Source organism: Grampus griseus (assembly GCF_964374135.1).
Source record: "Grampus griseus genome assembly, chromosome: 12".
Classification (NCBI taxonomy): domain Eukaryota; kingdom Metazoa; phylum Chordata; class Mammalia; order Artiodactyla; family Delphinidae; genus Grampus; species Grampus griseus.
In genome coordinates, this window is record NC_139006.1 from 9,596,805 (window position 1) to 9,616,806 (window position 20,002).

At 42.9% G+C, this 20,002-nt stretch overlaps 1 protein-coding gene across 1 annotated transcript in view; it reads left to right on the top strand.

Annotated features, from left to right (window-relative positions):
• Positions 1–1,892: 1,892 nt before the first annotated feature.
• CIT (citron rho-interacting serine/threonine kinase) overlaps positions 1,893–20,002 on the top strand; it is a gene marked incomplete at both ends in the record, with an annotated part of 168,460 nt that continues 150,350 nt past the window's right edge. Inside the window, 3 exon segments of the mRNA XM_082667324.1 lie at positions 1,893–1,988; positions 7,100–7,241; positions 15,338–15,513. Coding sequence (XP_082523450.1) covers positions 1,893–1,988; positions 7,100–7,241; positions 15,338–15,513 — 414 coding nt within the window.

The window sequence follows — 20,002 nt, forward strand, 5'->3', positions numbered from 1 at the left end:
GCTCTTTTTCAAAGAGACTGTACTGATTTATACTCCCATCAGCTATGTATGAATGCCTGTAGCTCCATATCTTTGCAAACACTGTCAGACCTCCTCCCCCATCCCCCGCCCCAATCTGGGTGCATGTTATTGTATCTCATTGTGGTTTTAGTTTTCTCATTTCCTGATTAAGAATGACGTTGAGTATACTTTCGTATGTTTGTTGGCCTTTTGGATTTCCTCTTTAGTGAATTGACAAAGTTCTTGTCTTTATTTTAAAATGTCTTATCAGACAGTCTCAATACCTTCACCTATTTGTTGCAGGACAATCAGTCATCGAGGCAGATGGAATTTCAAACTCAAAACACTTGCTGCCTCAGCTGTACCCTATAGCAGAGAACCAGCTGGTTTACCAAAGTAACAAGTACTTCGACCTTAGGCAGGATTGAGGAACAAGACTACCAGGCAGAGCGGCCTAGCTGTCTTCCTCCTCGCAGGTGGCCTGAGAGCGAGCAGGGAACACGGCCCCGGGATCCCAGAGATCCCCAGAGATCCCAGACACGAATAGACGCGCAGTCAAAATTGCATCCTTCTGCTTAACCGCCAATTTCAAACTTCCAAGACCTGCCCTGCCGGGTTTTCCCTCCCCGTTTCCCATTGGCCATGAGTCAAAGGAAGGAACAATTTGATTGGCTATCTCTTTCACTTCCTCTGTCCCTTTAAGGACTTGGGCAGGGCCTGGTTGAGATACAACTGTCCATCATAGAAGCGGGAACGCTGATTGGTCCAGACATATCAGGCCCCGCCCGCGCCGTTCCCCGGGTTCAAATGCTGCGGCGGGACGCCCGGGGCGGAGCGGAGCGCTGACTGGCGGGGTCGGCTGAGCGTGAGTCTGGTTCCCCTACGCCCAATTTCCCCTCCACCCCATTCTGCAAGACCTGGGGAAGGGCCTCCTCCACCCACACCAATCCCGGCTTTGCCTCTCGGAGCCGGGAGGGCGGCGGTTCCGCCCGTAGGGCTTCCGGGGGTCGGGAGGGTCTTCCTAGGCTGGCGGTGCACTGGCCCACTTCCACCAGAGCCGAGGGGTCGGCCAGGCGATGCTGGGGCCAGAGGAATTGTTCCTTTCTCAAGCTTGGTGGGGTCCTGTGTGTATTCTGTCCTGCCTCCTGTCAGCATTACTAGTGGGGGCTAGTAGCGCCTTAGAATCTGTGTGACCTTAATTTGCTTTAGTGTCTTCATATTCTTCGTACCCATCCATCACTCTTACTTCCTGCCTCTTTCACCCTGTTCCAGCCCATTGTTAGAGAAGCCTAGGTCCTGCCCCAGAACCTTAACTCTGGCTGTGCCCTCTGCCCGGGATACTTTTCCTTCCCCAGTTATCAGCAAGGCTTGCTGCTTTAACGCCCTTCAGGTTTTGGTTCAGATGTCACCTTCTCAGCGACGTTACTCTGACGCCACTGTTACACACACACTGCCATGCCCCAATTCCCCCATCTTGCTCTTTTACTTTTCTTTTTTGAACCCCATGGCGCTTGAAACCTTTCAACATACCTGTATTGTGTAATTTGCTTATTTTCAGTGATTTATTCAGTAGCTATTAGTATTTATGTGCCGGGCTATATGTTTCCCCACTATATGAAGATAAAAGTCCCTGCCCTGGTGGAGCTTACATTCTAAGGAGGGCAGATAAACAGACTTCTAAGAGAGTAGGTCAGATAAGTGTTACTCCTGTTACACTGAATAAAAATCTGATTTTTAATCTCCGTCGCCAGACTGAGCATCCCAAGACCCAGTGGGGGCTGATTTTCACCTCCCTTTCCTGATATCCTGAGGGAGCTCGGGATCTCTCAAGCCCTTCCTGCTCAAATCTGCAGAACACATTTAACCTATCTCCCTTCGCCACCAGTGCGGAGATGTTGAAGTTCAAGTATGGAGCACGGAATCTTCCGGACGCTGGTGCTGCAGAATCCATTGCCAGCCGGGCCTCCAGGTTGAATCTTTTCTTCCAGGTAAGAGACTGGCTTGCCAACTTTGCTCACCGCTGTGTGTTTCCCTGGAACCTATTTGTTACCTTTGCTTTTGTTATAGGACTGAGGCTAATCCAGGAGAAAATCCCCTTTGGTGTTTCATATGCGCTGATAGTTTTGGAAAGGAGCCATTGTTCAGACAGGAGTGGGTGGCTGAACTTGCCCTGGAAGGAAGACCTTTTTTTATGACTTCAGTACTAAAGTTTGTCCTTTTATTAAAGAAAAGTAATTGAACAAAGACACTCTTTTGACCGAAATTTCTATACTTGTAATCCTATAGAAATATAGAAATCTTTTTCATTCAAGGGATGTTTATGGTTTAGATTAAAAAAAAAAGTTTTGATAAATACCGCACCTGTGAAACCCCCTTTCCTCTCAAGATACAGAACATTTCCATCACCGCAAAGGATTAAAACTAATGTTGTCAGATTTTTTTCCACGTAGACTTCTAATTCTTTTGTTTCTGATGTAGGTGGAACACCGTTGAAGTAGAAATCCTTGTTTGACTTATGTATTCGTAAGTCAAAGGAACAATACAGATAGTGGTGAAGATTTAGGTTTGAACCCTGGCCCCAGTACTTGTTAGCTGTGTTACCTTGGGCGAGTCAGTTGCCTTCTCTGAATCCATTTTCCGTTCTTTATAATAGAGGTTATAACACCTAATTTACAGAGTTGTGAGGATTAAATGAGATAATCCATGTAAAGTACTTAGTTTCTTGCCCAGCTCTTGGTAAGCCCTTTATAAATGGTAACTATTATTAATAATAAGTGTAGAAATAGTATTAGTGACAGTAATAATAAATTTTTTTAGCAGTCTTTCCTGATCTTTTACTTTCCAATTAATACATGCTCTCATAGGCTTTTTTAAAAAATTTAATTTATTTAATTTTTGGCTGTGTTGGGTCTTCATTGCTGCGCGTGGGCTTTTCTCTAGTTGTGTAGAGCGGGGGCTACTCTTTGTTGCGGTGTGCGGACTTCTCACTGCATTGGCTTGTCTTATTGCGTAGCACAGGCTCTAGGTGCGCGGGCTTAGTAGTTGTGGCTCAAGGGCTCTAGAGCTCAGGCTCAGTAGTTGTGGTGCACGGGCTTAGCTGCTCCACGGCATGTGGGATCTTCCTGGACCAGGGCTTGAATCCGTGTCCCCTGCATTGGTAGGTGGATTCTTAACCACTGCACCACCAGGGAAGCCCAGTAATAATAAATTTATGTTCACATAGCAGTAGTTATATTTAAGAAGGCATTTTTGTGTGATACCTATAGGATGATAAATAGTAATACTATTTAATAGTAAGTTAATAGTAATACTATTAAATTTAATAGTATTTAATAGTAATACTATTACATTTAAACCAACTATACTGGTTTAAATGTAGTAGTATTATACAATGTTATATTAGTTTCAACACTAATACGATCTTGAGGACATTTTTCCCAAGATATTGGTATTGGGGAATGTTCAAACAGATCAGAATGGGGACAGATTGAAAGTGTAGGTGGGACCATCCCCATCACCATTTAAGTCATGAGCCATTTTTCACTAATGAATAGTCTATTTTTAACCTCAGCTGACTGAGTGCTACCACTTTTTAGCCCCTTTATCGTTTTACTCCCAAACTTTCAACTTATGACAGAATTTATTAAGGCCTTATCATATGCAGATGTGGAGGGAGACAAAGACTTGCCCAGAATCACACAGCTTGTAAATGGCAAAGCCATGCCCAGTTTTTGTTCTGTGGGTATGTAACTGCTGGGCAATACCGCCAGAGTATGTCAGAGTTTATTAAGTGTGTCTTGTACTTAAATGTCATTTTAACAGCAAGGATTGTGGATAAACCCCTAATTCATCTTTTTTTTTAAACTAATGAGTTCCACCCCGCCCCCAGGAAAGCTGTTATTTGCAAGTGTAGCGTAACCCTAACATTCGCCTTAATATAAACAGGTAAGGATACTGTTTTTCCCCCTTCCAGCTGAAACTGCATTCCTTCTTGGATGGGACTTGAACACAGCCAAAACTCAGATTGGACTTGAACCCACGATCCCTGACTTAGGAGGGGACTTGAACCCACTGTCCTTTAATTGAAAACACTCACCTGGTGTCAGGACTTACTGAAGCTCAGGTTCTCTTGTCTCAGCACAGAAAAGGCAAAGAGTGAGTTTCTTAGCATAGGTTGCTTGTGAGAGATACAAACAGCCAACAGGGGAATGCAGCCCCGAGAGCAAAGAGGGGCTACGTTTTTATAGTCAGAGAAAACGTGGGGAGGGGAGAAGACCACCTTTTTTCTCATTTTTGGGCAGACATCAAGGCTTATATCATTAGTTCTTCCTTTGACCCTATATGGTCTAACCGGGACTGTCATGGTGCTACTTAAATCATGTATATTAGCAGGAGAGTGGTAACATATACTAAAATATGGTAATTCATCTCAGGTTTCAATATAATGTCCCCTTTCACCTAGTTTCTTTCTCCTTTTACCTATATTTCTGTCTTGGCTACATGCAGAAATGCTCCTCTTCAAGGACCATTAACTTCCTGACTTCGTGTAAAAAGATTCAGAGCCCATATCTATTGTCTCGTGTTTTAGCTGTCAGGACTTGTGGCTTTAGCGTACTTGGTACTTGGATGCACCTGGTCTTCCTTCAAGGTAGTATAGGTTGTTGCTAGGTTATTGGATTCTTTTCTTGAGTGGTCATTAGCTTATAACAGTCTCCCAGACTCCCTTAAAATTCCCTCTCTGTCCTTAATCCCCTAGTGGGATTTCTAAACTATTTAATTATCCTACTCCATCCCTATCCCAGCACCCTTTTAATTAGGTTTGGATAGAGAGTAGCGGTTTTGTTTTCCATTTAGGTAAGTACTTTAGACAGGGTCTCAGTTTCTACTTAACAGAACTTCCCCACAAGCTCTAGGTCAGTGGTTGGCAGACTTTAAAATTTTCGAGCCAGCAAAATTTTACAAATTTGCTGGGCTGACCTAGGTTTGCCAACTTTCTAATTTGCCAAGTAAGGAATGTAAAAAACACACAGAAAAAAGAAAATCGTATTATCTTCTTTATTTCATAAAGAAAGGACATTTTAAGAAATACCACGAGAGGAAGGACATCGTTGCAGAATAAAGGACCATTTTACAATTTGAATACATGTAGCTTTAGAAAAGAGTCATCATGTGGTGTTCATCTTTTCTTATTTCATGGCAGACTTGAAAACTTTGTTAAGACTCAGTACTGTATTTGGGAACAGCTGCTTAAACTCATTAAGGAACAGAAGAAACAAAGAATCTTAGTTTCCCAGTTAGTGGCAGAACTCTAAAGTGACAGAAGGGTGACCTTTTGTGACCCAGTGCTTCACAAACCTGGCTGAGGTCTGACTCTCTAGGGAGGACTTGTTACTAAACATATTCTAAGCTACAAACTGGGAAATTGGAATTCAGTAGGTTGGGGTGGAACCTGAGAATCTGTTTTTTTTTTGTTTTTTAAGTGCTCCAGTTCTCCAAGTGATTCAGATGTAGCCAATCTGTTCCTGTTACCCAGTGCTGTGTAACAAACCACTCACAAAGTTTAAAACAACAGTGATTTATTTTGTCTTATGATTCTGTGGGTTGACTGCATTCAACTAGGTGGTTCTTCTGCTGGGGTCACTCATGGGGCTGTATTGAGTTGGGAGCTTGGCTGGGACTGGAACATTTGGGTGCCAACTGCTGGCTGGGGAGCCTCAGGGTTCTACTGACCTCTCTTTTCCAAAGGTCTTTCATTATTCAGTGAGTCTAACCTGGGGCTTGTAATTTTTTTCTGTGGATAATAAGTATTTTAGATGTCACGGGCCTTACGGTCTCTGCTGCAACTAGTCAACTCTGTCATTGTAGCACAGAAGCAGCCATAGATGATGTGTAAATTAATAGGTATGGCTGTGTTCCAATAAAGCTTTATTTATAGAAACACGCAGTGGGCCAGATTTGGCTGACCCCTGGTCTAGCCCAAGCTTCTTGACTTGGTGGATGGCTTCCCCCAAAAAGCAAAAGTAGAAGCTGCCAGACTTCTTAAGGGCTCCACCTTGAACTGGCACATGATCCCTTATGTCATGTTCTGTTGGTTGACGTGAGTCATGGCGATGGCACAGATTCACGGGGAGAGGAAATAGATTCCGACTCTTGGTGGGTGCAGTGGCAAGTGCCTTCAGAGTTAGAGGAACTGTTGGTGGCCGGCTTTGCAGAGAGACCTGCACACAGTCCACAGCTTGGCACATGGGTTTCATTGCTCTAGACCAGGGGTGCAAACTCATGTCTTTGGGGGCCAGGCAGTGTAAAGGAGTCAAGTGAGCCAGATGGCAGAGCTGCGAGTCAGGTCTGCAGTGAAATGCAGACCACATCCGCTACCCAGAGGGGCAGCGCTCCTCAGCTGCAGCTCAGCATCCCCAGGCAGGAAGGTGGGGCATTGTTGCCAGATCTGCCAGGGTCTCACAAGAAGCCGGAAATCCTCCCCACCCCCCCCTTTTTTTTTTTGGTGTGAAATCTCCTGATTTTTCAATATTGGCAGATAACTCAAATTATTTTAAATACCACAGGCCAAACAAAACATGTCTGTGGGCTAGATGCAGTTTGCCAGTTTGCAGCTGTTGCTCGAGATCGTGAATAAATTCAGCTTTAGTGCAGTCACTCCATTTACACAACCCTAGATTGTTCAAGTGAATTAAACCGAAGTTATGTCAGCAAACCTCTGGGAACACAGGGAGGAAGAGGCAATCATTGTGTCCTAGTGCAGAGACATGGAGATGTGACAGGACCAGCAGGGTTCAGAGTAAATGTCCCCACGATCCTCAGACCATTAAGAAAGAAGGACCTTTTCTCACTCTTGGCACGCTGGTGAAGTTTTTCTCCCGAGGTGCTGGAGGAAGAAGCCCACGGTGATGGAATGTCCAAGTGATAACTTAATGACTGTCAATGGATGTTGCTTTAAAGAACGAGGCCACCGAATTATGTTGTTAGCGTGTGTCGTGAGCAGTTAGTCGAGTTGGTAGCTTGCAATTTACTCTGCGTGCATGTTATTGATCAAAGCTTTTCATTATTGACAGTATCTCCATCTGCTGTTTGCTGTTTTTAGGGGAAACCACCCTTCATGACTCAACAGCAGATGTCTCCTCTTTCCCGAGAAGGGATATTAGATGCCCTCTTTGTTCTCTTTAAAGAATGCAGTCAGCCTGCTCTGATGAAGATTAAGCACGTGAGCAACTTTGTCCAGAAGTGTAAGTGTGGGCAACTTTTTCTTGAAAACTGTCCTGCTTAGAGAGAACTAGAAGGATGCCAGGGGCGGGATGCATTTGTGGTCAGTGGGAGTGGGTGAGAAGTCTGCTTTAGACGGACTCACCTTCAAGGTCAGCTTCCACCTTCTGTCTCTGGGAGACCGGATAAGTCTTGGTTGCAGGTGACAGAAACTCAACTCAAACTAGCTTAGGCCAAAAAGTGAATGAAAAAAATTTTTTTTATTTTATTGAAGTATAGTTGATGTACAACATTGTGTTGATTTCTGCTGTACAGCAAAGTGATTCAGTTATATATATTTTTCATTATGGTTTATCACAGAATATTGAATATAGTTCCCTGTGCTATGCAGTCGGACTTTGTTGTTTATCCCAAAAAATGAATTTTTTTGGCTCATGAAACTGATAGTCCAGGAATGGGTCAACTTTTAGGCATGGCTGGTTCCAAGGACTTAAATAACATCCTCTGGCTCCATCTTTACACTCACTCAAAGCTGATTATTCATTAAGCATTATAAGCACAGTGCTTAGTGCCCACAGTATTTAATTTTAATAAATTGAATTTATTGTAATTAGTTTAACTTAATTTATTTTAAAATCATAAGAAAATATGGGTATGCTAATAATGTTTAATGATTCTGGATTATATTCATCTTTATACCAATGCAGTCATAAAAAATATATATATTTGTATAAAATATATTTTTTATGGAACAAGGGACTGACGAAGGCAAAAGTGCCTAGGGACTGTGAAAGTCATGAATCGGCCCTGCCCGCACCTTGTTGTTGTGTTTTATTTATTTATTTTAAAGTATTTATTTATTTATTTGGCTGCACTGGGTCTTAGTTGCAGCATGTGGGATATAGTTCCCTGACCAGGGATCGAACTCGGGCCCCCTACATTTGGGAGCGTGGAGTCTTAGCCACTGGACCACCAGGGAAGTCCACGAATGCACCCTGTTCTCGACTCTCCTTGAGTTCCACGTGGTGGGGAAGTTGACTGCTGGTTCCCCAGTTTCGTATTTTTTCACGTGACCCCAGTGTTTTTCGACCAGCGGTGATTTTGCCTCCCAGGGACATTTGGCAGTATCTGAAGACAGTTTTGGTTGTCACAGCTGGCAGGGAGGGGGCTCATGGCAGCTAATGAGTGGAGCCCGGAGATGCTGCTAAACATCCTACAATGCACGGGGCAGCCCCCCACCACCCAGAACTCTGGGACTAGCGGGCCTTTCTCTCTCGCCATGAAATCTCAGGGCCTCTTCCTCTCCATACGGCTCTTCTGTGCGGTCTCTCCATGAAGGGTTGGCCAACTACAGCCTGGGATGCCTGCTTTGTAAACAAAGTTCTGCTGGAATACAGCCACGCCTGTTCCCTAGGGCTGCTGTCACATCACAAGGCATTTGAGTAGACGTGACCATATGGCCTACAAAGCCTAAAATATTTACTGTCTGGCCCTTTAAGGAAAAGCTGCTGACCCCTGGTCTACGCTCTAGCAGAGATGTCTAGACCTCCTCCATGGCAACTCAGGGTTTCCAAAAGCACAAAAGCGGGAGCTGCCAGGCCTTTTTTGGGCTCAGGCCTGGAAGGGACGTAGAATCTCTTTGGCTGCATTCCACTGTTTGCAGTGAGGCATAGGGCCCCACAGATTCCATGTGCCGGGGAACTACGTGTATCTTCCACTGTCTATGTTCATGCAATCCCAGGGAAGATTCTCATTGGCTCTGCTTTGGGTCACTTGCCCACCCCTTGACCAGTCACTGGGCCAGGGTGTGAAGTACTGTGATTGGCCTCATTTAGGTGCCCAGGGGTCCAGGGCACTGTGATAACCAGGACCTCATGGAAAGGGGGATATACATTGCCCAAAGGACCTGGAAGTTTTGAGTGGATTAAACCAATGTATTACTAAGTGACCATTGGTACCCTGTCTGTTCTCAGTGCCCTCATCTGCAAAAAAGGGGAAAACGCATTATCTCATCAATAGGGATTGAATGAGTTAGTGCACAGTCCAGGCTTATCATGTTGCCTGGCACGTAGAAACAATCAATAAATGTTACCCAATAATGATAACCATAAACCTCAACGTTTAATATATTGTGTACCTTTAACTTGAAAATGTACTTGGCGTATTTGTTCATGATTCTGTGTTTGTTTGAATAAGCTCCCACCTTATTTTGTGGAATATTTAAATTCTCAAATAGGGAGTGGGAGGGGAAGGAATTATGTGACAGACTAATTTACTGAGCTATCAACATGCACCTTCTTTAGTCTTGAGATTGCCCTCCGGTTCCTTTAAAGCAGTGGATCTTCTAGACTCATTCAGTAATCAGGGGACTAGACTTAGTGAAACATAGATTTTTCTAATAGAATCCTCTTCCAGGGAGCTGTTTCATATTTTTAAAGAGGCTTCCTGGAGAGTATGGTTGAGAGACTATGACTGGAAAGGGGTGATTGCATTAGTATGCTCTTTTCCCCCCTTTGATTTTCTGTTTTGGAATGTAAGCTTCATTTCTCCATGGGAAGAAGGGTCCAACAGCTCTTACTGCATACGTTTCTCGAGTCTTGCCATAGAGATGGAGATTTTCTTCAGGGACTGTTGGAGGAAGTGAGACAGAATAATACAGCCCTGAAGCAGTGCCCCTAGCTTGGGCCAAGAGAGGGCAGGGAGCTGGCATCTGGGAACCAGGGAAGGGCTTTTTGTTTCTTAATTGTTATTCTAGCCCCAGTGCCTAAAACAGTGTCTGGTTCACAGAAGGTTCTAATAAATACTGGTTGACTGACTATTGCTGATGAACAGAATAAGTAGCAAAATCTTATGTAATATATCACATATTTTGTGTAAAAAATAAACAAGCGTGATATTATGCAGACAAAGTGTTGATAATGGTTAAAGTTGGGCTGTTCTTGGTGATCTGACAGTAGCTGAAATTCTACCCTCTTAACTAGGTTCGCTGCAGGCAAGCATATGTTCACAACCTTAGTACTTTGGGCAAAATGTAACTTTAAGAAGCCCCCCCACATTGCAAACATGATACAAAGTAATTATTTGCAGCAACGTGGATGGACCTAGAGATTATCATACTAAGTGAAGTATGACAGAGAAAGACAAATATCATGATATCACATATATGTGGAATCTAAAAAAAATGATACAAATGAACTTATTTACAAAGCAGAAATAGACTTACAGACATAGAAAACAAATCTGTGGTTACCAAAGGAGAGGGGAGGGATAAATTAGGAGTTTGAGATTAACATATACACACTGCTATATATAAAATAGGTAACTAACAAGGACCTACTGTATAGCACAGGGAACTATATTCAATATCTTGTAATAACATATAATGGAAAAGAATCTAAAAAATATTTATATGTGCATAGCTAGTCACTTTGCTGTACACCTGAAACTAACACAACATTGTGAATTAACTATATTTCAATAAAAATATTTTAAAAATACAAAGTTAAATATAAAAGGTCAGAGTGGGAGAAAATCCCTCAAAATCTTTCCTAAGATAACCACTGTTAACGATTTGGTGTGTAGTACTGCAGTTTTTCTTTTGTCCTTATAAAATATTTATCATGAAATGTTCAAACATACCTAAAGGTGAAGAGCCGAGTGTCGTGAGCCCCCACATACCAATCCACTAGCTTGAGCAATGAACCCTTTTCCATTGCACGTTCTAACATTACTGTGTTTTAATTTTATGCAAGATGGCTCATATGTTTATAATGCTTTTGCCACTAGGTTTGCTCACCTAGCAAAATATTTACTCGACAGGTATTTACGGAGCACTCGCTATGTGTCAGCTTCTGTTTTGGGTACTGGGTTTACAGTAGTGATCAAAACAGAAAAAATCCTTGTTCTTGAAGAACATAGGCTCTAGTGGAGGTCGAGCTACTGAATTCTTTTAAACATGTGCCTAATATTCTTTTATGTGGGTGGACTCTTAGGCTGTTTCCCCTTTCCTACTAACGGACCTCTAGGTTGTTTCTGATTTTTTTCCTGTAACAAACAGCGCTTATCATAAGTATCTTGATATGTATGTCTTTGGAGCATTTCTGTGAAGGATGAATTCCTAGAGATTGAAGTGTTGCAATACTGAGTTTCAAAAAAGGAAGCAGTGCACTCATCTGTGGTGGCTTTTGCCTCCTGGGTCCAAATATATATCTGACAAGGACCTTCTTTGACTGCATTTTCATTCCATGCTTTGGGTCTTTACCTCCCCTCAATGTTCAGTCTGCACTGGGCTCAGAGTGGGCAGGGATGAAGGGTCGCTGTGGTTTTGAAGTCACAGAAGTTGCTGGTAGGGAGAGAAGTTGTGAAGGGTTATTTTTCCACAGTCATAGACATGAGTTTAGCATCTCACCTGTTCACCTTAATAATCCACAAGCCTGACCCTGTCGGACAGGGGAGGGAGTTGGCAGGACACGGCCGAGGCCAGGAAGCCCCAGAGGAAGTTTGGGCAATGGCGCCTACCCTCGGCACCAAAACCAGTAAGCCACTTGGTGTCTTTGGTCAGCTTACACATTTGGAGGGCGGACCACAATGAAATCTGTCGTGTGCAAAATGAACCCCATGACGGACACAGCTTCCTGTGGTTCTGAGGTTAAGAAGTGGGGGACCCAGCAGCTGACAGTGGAGAGTCACGAAAGCAGAGATGACCTTCTGGACATGTAGATGGAAACCAATGCAGGCGAAAGTCCACTGGTGAAAACTGACTTCTGATATGTTCTTTCATTGTCCAGTGAGCAATCTGTAATTGATATATAATTTAAGTCCAACTTGTAACAAGATTTTTTAAACTGGAAAAAAAAAATCCAAAAGCCTTTGGATAACAGCATTGTGATGTGGAATGGTTTCTCAGAATTCTGAGAGCATCGCGATGGTGTTGCCTGCAAGCGGTTTTGTCTCCCTGGGTGATTGAGATGCCTGGTGGTTGCCAGCGACAGACCCAGAGTTATTAAGTTGGACAATGCTGTAAGCAACACAGGGACCCAAGGCCTAACAGAATCAGGAGAGCCTGGCCTTGTGTGCGAGCAGTGATGAAATCAGGTTCAAGCCAGCATATTTGGGGAATTAATAATTCAAAACTCAAGTACTAGATCTGAAAGAAACTTGGAAGAGGGCAGGGCAGAAATGCTGGGCTTGGCACAGTGATGTCAGGGCAAAAGAAAAATATCGTGCAGCTTTCAGTTTTGCTTCTGCGTGGAATTCTCCCTGAAAGTGCTCTTTCTTTATTTTTTTGTTTTCCAACGGTCACGATGAATTCATGCAGATCCACCCACCCCTCTTGCCTGATTACTCAAGGGGCCAAAAGAAGGTGTTTTTAGGATGACTGTTGAAGTAAGAGATGTGGTTAGTGCAGTGATGTTCATCGTATGAGCCTTTGAGCTAAGTTAATTCAACTCCACCCACGCAACAAAGAAAGGGAGTGGGTAACAACAATTAAAATTGCATCGGCTAATTCATTAATATGTTGACAAGTGACTGTGGTTATGAAGTGGCTTTTCCCTTTGTTGGATTCTGTCCCTTTCGCTGTGTGAACAACTCTCTGAGTGATTGTAACTCTAGAGTGTGGCTCCCAGCTTTATCTGGTGCCCACCCACAGAAATGAGGATCACTCCAGGGTACCCGTGGGATTTCAAGAGTCCCTTGGTCTTCACCATGGCACCTTTCTGAGGGATTCTCCAGGATAATTTTGATTACATGTTTCTCTTGTCTTGCTTAGGAGTGTAACCCTCTTTATGAGGCAGTTTCCCTATATCAGGCAGGATTGAAGGATTTGGTCAGTCATAACTGTTCCGCTCTATTCTTTTTTTTTAAATATTTTATTGAAGTATAGTTGATTTACAATGTTGTTAATTTCTGCTGTACAGCAAACTGATTCAGTTATACTTACATATATTCTTTTTCATATTCTTTTCTATTATGATTTATCACAGGGTATTGAATATAGTTCCCTGGGCTATACAGTAGGACCTTGTTGTTTATCCATCCTGTGTATAATAGTTTGCATCTGCTAATCCTAAACTCCCAATCCATCCCTCCCACCCCTCCTCCCCCTTGGCAACCACAGGTCTGTTCTCTATGTCTTTGAGTCTGTTTCTGTTTTGTAGATATGTTCATTTGTATCATATTTTAGATTCCACATATAAGTGATATCATATGGTATCTGTCTTTCTTTTTCTGACTTACTTCACTTAATATGATAATCTCTAGGTCCATCTGTGTTGCTGCAAATGGTATTATTTCATTCTTTTTAAAAAATTTTTTATTGGAGTATAGTTGATTTACAGTGTTGTTAGTTTCAGGTACACAGCAAAGTGGATCAGTTATACATATATATATATATTTATATATATATATATATATATATATATATATACACATACATATACACTATTTTTTTTTTTAGATTCTTTTCCCATATAGGCCATTACACAGTATTGAGTAGAGTTCCCTGTGCTATACAGCAGGTTGTTATTAGTCCATTCTTTCTTATGGCTGAGTAGTATTCCATTGTATATATATAAACCACATCTTTATCCATTCATCTGTTGATGGACATTTAGGTTGCTTCCGTGTCTCGGCTATTGTAAATAGTGCTGCTATGAACATAGGGGTGCATGTATCCTTTCGAATTATTTTGTCTGGGTATATGCCCAGGAGTGGGATTGCTGGATCATATGGTAGCTCTATTTTTAGTTTTTCTGAGGAACCTCCATACTGTTCTCCATAGCGGCTGCACCAATTTACATTCCCACCAACAGTGCAAGAGGGTTCCCTTTTGTCCACACCCTCTCTAACAGTTATTATTTGTAGACTTTTTAATGATGGCAGTTGTGACTGGTGTGAGGTGATACCTTATTGTAATTTTGACTTGCATTTCTCTAATAATTACGTTCCACTCTATTCTTCAGACCATTCGAGTTGTTGCAAATCCAGTGATGCCCCAACTTAGTGCTGTTAAATAAATATATGTTAGATTCCAAATCTGCCACCCGTTTAGTCCATACTTTAAACACTGAGAATCTCTCACTGTTCCGCTCCCTCCTCCAGTCCCCCAAATTCATATGTTAAGGCTCTATCCCCCCAACATGTGAAGGCTTTGGGAGATAATTAGGTTTAGATGAATTCATAAAGGTGGTCCCCCATGATGGAATTAGTGTCCCTGGAAGAAGAGGGACGAGGGCTCCTTTTCTTTCTGCCACATGAGGACACAGGGAGAAGGTGGCCGTCCATCAGTCAGGAAGCGGTTTCTCTCCAGGATCTCAGTCTGCTGGCCTTCCCAGCCACCAGGACTTTGAGAAATACATGCCTGTTGTTTAAGTCGCTTTGCCCATGGGTCTGTGGTGTTTTGTTAAAGCAGTCAGGGCAGATGAAGACACCAACTGAGAGATTGCACTCGGAGAAGGAATAGACTATATGCCAAGAAAAAAGATAGTTGCAAACCCATCCAGGTGTGTGATACGTCAGCTCTGCAGGACCAGGGTCAGGGCTCTATTTGGTTCCTTGGGCTCAGGCTTTTTTTTTCCCTTTGGTAGCGCTGCTGCATATTAAGGCCAGGAAGGTATTTACTGACACGATCCAAGGGAGATAACACTTGGGTTAGTGGGATAAAACTGAGCAGGATACGTGTAGTCAGAATGGAATGATCTGGAAGTCAACTCCAAAGTCGACTGACAAGAGGATCACATTGCTTACATCCCATTATAAACGGATTCAAATACTGGTAAGAACTTTTGATCACACACTGCCCTGCAGCCTCCAGAGAGGAAGAAAAGCATGATTTCTGTTCTCCTTCCCCTATTTTCTACGTCTACAGGATTCAAATCATAGCTGCCATGGAAACTGTGCTTTGGAATTTCTGGAGCCCTTAATTTTAACTTAGCATAGGAAAACACTTTTATGCTGATTTTATAATTATTCACGACGACGAGAAAGTGACTAAGTGTCTTCTGACAGCTAGGGAAGACATCGCAACACTTTCTTCTTTCTTCCTTTCTTTTCGCTTTCATAAAGATGCGCGTATTTGAAGCACGTTATGGATCAGGAGTCACTCTTCCGTCTTTTGCAGATTCTGACATCGTAGCTGAGTTGCAGGAGCTCCAGCCTTCAGCAAAGGACTTTGAAGGGAGAAGTGTGGTAGGTTGCGGTAACTTTGCCGAAGTGCAGGTGGTCAGAGAGAAAGCGACCGGGGACATCTATGCCATGAAAGTCATGAAGAAGAAGGCTTTGTTGGCCCAGGAGCAGGTAGGAGCGTTTAACATCACAGCATTTTCCCCCTTTCTGTACCAGCATGTTCATTGCAGAGATGAGGATCTGCTGAATTGGCATCTGGGATGGAGCCAGTTTTCCTCTGCCTCTCTAGTTAATTATGGTGGCAGAGCCAGGAAGGTCTGAACACTCTTGAACTGACATTGACTAATTTTGAAGACTGACAAGCTCCCCTGAGTTGCTTTTATAGTTGGATATTATTCAGAAATAACTTGGCCTTTTCACTAATGAATTGGAGATGATCTTTCATGACCATCCCTTGGGGATTCAGAGATGTGCATGTTATGGGGTGAGTCAGATAGCCTTTGCTTTCGTACACATCTTATATATTTGTGTTGTGGGCATGTGTATTTGATTTTAAAACAGGCCTCTGAAGAAATTAAATTGTTCTATGGCTAGGGAGTTGCTGGTTGGAGAGCAGGTGAGAAGTTATCTTTCCTGTTGTGGTGTTTTTCTCTCTTTTAAACAAGGCTACTGCTTCCAGACAGTATTGATTCATTTGCCTCGTTTCTAGAGAGGTGACCATCAGCCATGGTGTTCAGACAGCAGTTTATTAGTTACCCATGTTCAGGTGCACATCATGTGTCTGATAATGGACCCAGCTCTGTGGGAAGCCTGCAGAAGGAATCGAAGCTCCATGGCTGTTAATTTCAGGGTTTTAGAACAACCTTGGAAAGTGGAGGTAAAGCACAGATCCGTAAAGCAGGCACTTAGGAGCTAAAGCATCACAGAAGAGGGAGCAGTTAGCAAATTCATGAACGATAGAATGAGGAGAGGTGTGGGTGAGCCAGAGACAGTTAGGGAAGGTTCACAGTGCTGAGAGGGAGCATGGGCTCCGGACAGAGAGAAGTGACGAGAATGTACCAGGAGGAAGTGTGGCATGTGTGCCGTTCTGGAGGTGTGAGGATTAGAACGCTACGCAGATGTGTTTGTTTTTGTTTAAGTGGTTTAGAACGAATAGACTGGGAGATGGGGAGAAATAAGGATATTGGAGTTGGGAGGGGGTGATTGGTGGGAAACCTCAAGAACCCTTTTTTGGTTACTGTGATAAAATACATGCAACATAAAATTTACCATTTTGGCCATTTTTAAGTGTACAGTTCAGTGGCATTAAGTACATTCACAGTGTGCCACCACCACCGCTCTCCTTCTGCAGAACCTTTTCATCATCCCAGCTAGAAACTCTACCCATTAAATAGTAACTCACCCTCCCCAAGAACTGCTTTTCGGAGTCACGGTTTAATTTGTGAGACGTTTGGGGATCACGTACGTTTTTGGAAGAATGTGGCTGGGATCTGGGTCTGAGTACCTAAGTGACTTTGTGTGGTCTCCAGTCAGAGACTCAGCGGAGGGCAGGAAGCTGCTTGTCAGCATCCAGGAAAGCTGTGGCGTGCGTTCAGGAATGAAATGTGGGCAACTTCACAGAAAGGACAAATGACAGAACGTGGCAAATCATTCGGAAGAGAGGCGTGGAAGATGCCCACTCAGCCACTGAGCACCTAACAACCACCTGTCATCAGGCCACACCTGCTGAGCACCAGTCGTGTCTGGTGTGTTCCTAGGTCCTTGGAAGAGGCCTTAGATGTAGGCTTGTGCTGCTTATATTTCAGGTGGGAAATGGTGCATATCAAAGGAAGCAAATTCAGCGTCTACAATACTGCAGGCAAGTGATAGAGACATTCACATAGGCGTGCGTTCCTCCAGGTGAATGACTTGAGATGACCCCTTGCAAGGCGTGGGCTGGGAGATTTAAAAATTGCACACATCCGGGAGCTAATTAATCCCACCCACCCATTCCTTACCTGAGCCATGGTGAGGCTTTGGAATTGAAGGGTGTGAGAAGAGAAGTCAGCACAGGGAGTTGGGGGAAGGAAGTGCCAGAGAGGAGGTGAGAAGAGGTAGCATCCTGTGAACAAGACCTGTTGCCTAGGAGAAGCCAGCAACCCCGCCCAGAGCTCCATGAAAACTGGAAGAGGTCCTCAGAGACCATTTGTTTTAATAGAAGCTTCAGGGGTCAGATGAGGCGTCAGTGATAAGCAAGTGAAGGTGCAGACCCTTCTGTTCAGCCAGCCTTCACTGAACACTTTTTATGTGCCAGGAAAACAGAAGGATCAGCAAATCCCACACGGTAGATTTCGGGGGTTGGGTTGGTGTTTCCCAGATGTGTTAGAGGTTAAACTGGTGGTGTGCATGATGATTTTGGGCAGTACACGGACAGAACTATTTTAAAACATTTAATAGTTCAGTATTAACTGGCATATCCAAACCTGGCACTTTCACAGATGTTACTCTTAGAACGAAATGGAAGAAGGTGTATTTAAAATTAAATTACTTGGAAACAGTCACAAATTTACAGAAAAGTCACAAGTATAGTGTGTCAGTCAAGGTTCTATAGTATATATATGTGATACATGCTATCTATACACATTGACTATACATGTACACATTGACTATACATACATGTACACATTGACTATACATACATACGCATATGTGTGTGACTTACCTGACTGTGGGCACTAGGAAGGCTGAAATCTGTAGGGCAGGTCAAGAGGCTGGAAGCTTTCGGGCGGAAGCTGGTGATGCAGTCTTGAGGCAGAAGTTCTTCTTTCTCAGGGAAGCCTCAGTTTTGTTCTTAAGACCTTTCAGCTGATTGGATGAGGCACACCCATATTATCAAGGATAACCTCCTTTACTAAATTAACCACCGCCTGCACAACAGCCTCATGGCAACACCTAGATTAGTGTTGGCTTGAATGACTGGGTGCTAGAGCCTAGCCAAGTTGACACACAAAACTATCACATATAGTATCAACAACTTCCTTTTCCTGAACCATTTGAAAATCACTCACCAACCCGATGCCCCATTATCTCCAGGTACTTCAGAGTACATTTCCTATAACAAGGACGTTTTCCCATGAATGACAACACAACCATCAAAATCAGGAAATCGACCATGATAAAATTACCACCATCTAATCCTCAGGCCCCACTCAGGGTTCACCAGTTTGTTCCATGGTCTTTTAGAACAAAAGGATTCACTTCAGGATCCCACGTGGCATTTAGTTGTCCTGTCCCTCTAGTCTTTTCAGGCTGGAACAGTCCCTTCATTTCTCCCGGACTCTGATGACCTTGGCGACTCTGAAGATTGTAGGCCAGTTATTTTGTAAAATTTAGATTTGTCTGATGCTGCTCATGCTGAGATTCAGGTTCAGGCAGGATTATCATAGACAGAATGCTCTGTTCCTCTCATTGCATCCCAACAGGTGAGTCTCAATTTCAGTTTGTCACATTCCTGAGGATGTCACTTTGGTATCTGCCACACTTCTCCACTGTGGAGTTAACTCCTTTCCCCTTTGTAATTACATACGTATATTTTGGAAGGCGATACTTTCAAACTATGGGAATACCTGTTTCTCTTAAAACTTTCAATCCATGAATTTATTTATATCTGTATGGACTTGCATTTTCCTGTCAGTGAGTTACAATCCATTCCTGTCATAATATATTTTTATACTCAAATTGTCCCCAAGTTGGCCAATGAGAGAAAAGGGAACCCTCTTGCACTGTTGGTGGGAATGTAAATTTATACAGCCACCATGGAGAACAGTATGGAGGTTCCTTAAAAAACTAAAAATAGAATTACCATATGATCCAGCAATCCCACTTCTGGGCATATACCCAGAGAAAACCGTAATTCAAAAAGACACATGCATCCCAATGTTCATTGCAGCACTGTTTACAATAGCCAGGTCATGGAAGCAACCTAAATGCCCATTGACAGACTAATGGATAAAGAATATGTGGTACATATATACAATGGAGTATTACTCAGCCATAAAAAGGAACAAAATTGGGTCATTTGTAGAGACTTGGATGGACCTAGAGACTGTCATACAGAGTGAAGTAAGTCAGAAAGAGAAAAACAAATATCGTATATTAGCACATATATGTGGAATCTAGAAAAATGGTACAGATGAACCGGTTAGCAAGGCAGAAATAGAGACACAGATGTAGAGAACAAATGTATGGACACCACAGGGGGAAAGTGGGGGTGGGGTGGGATGAATTGGGAGATTGGGATTGAGATGTATACACGAATATGTATAAAATAGATAACTAGTAAGAACCTGCTGTATAATAAATAAATAAAATTAAATAAAAAAAAAAAGAATCTCTTCAGGTTGGCTTTTGTGTCCTTTTGACATATTCCCCATCTTTGAGTTCTGTGTTGCTTTCTGATACAGCAAGATGTTCAGGCTCTTACACTTTTACTTTACCTGCCCCAGACCTGCAATCAGTCATTTCTCCAAGGACCTCTTTTTGTTTTGTTTTGTTTTTGTTTTTAAGTGGAAAATGGTATTTAGAGGCCATGATCTGGGCACTAGGTGTTCTGATTGCTATTGGGATGTCATTGCTCCCAGACGCCTTTCAGTGGACAAAGCCAGGGAATACATGTACATGT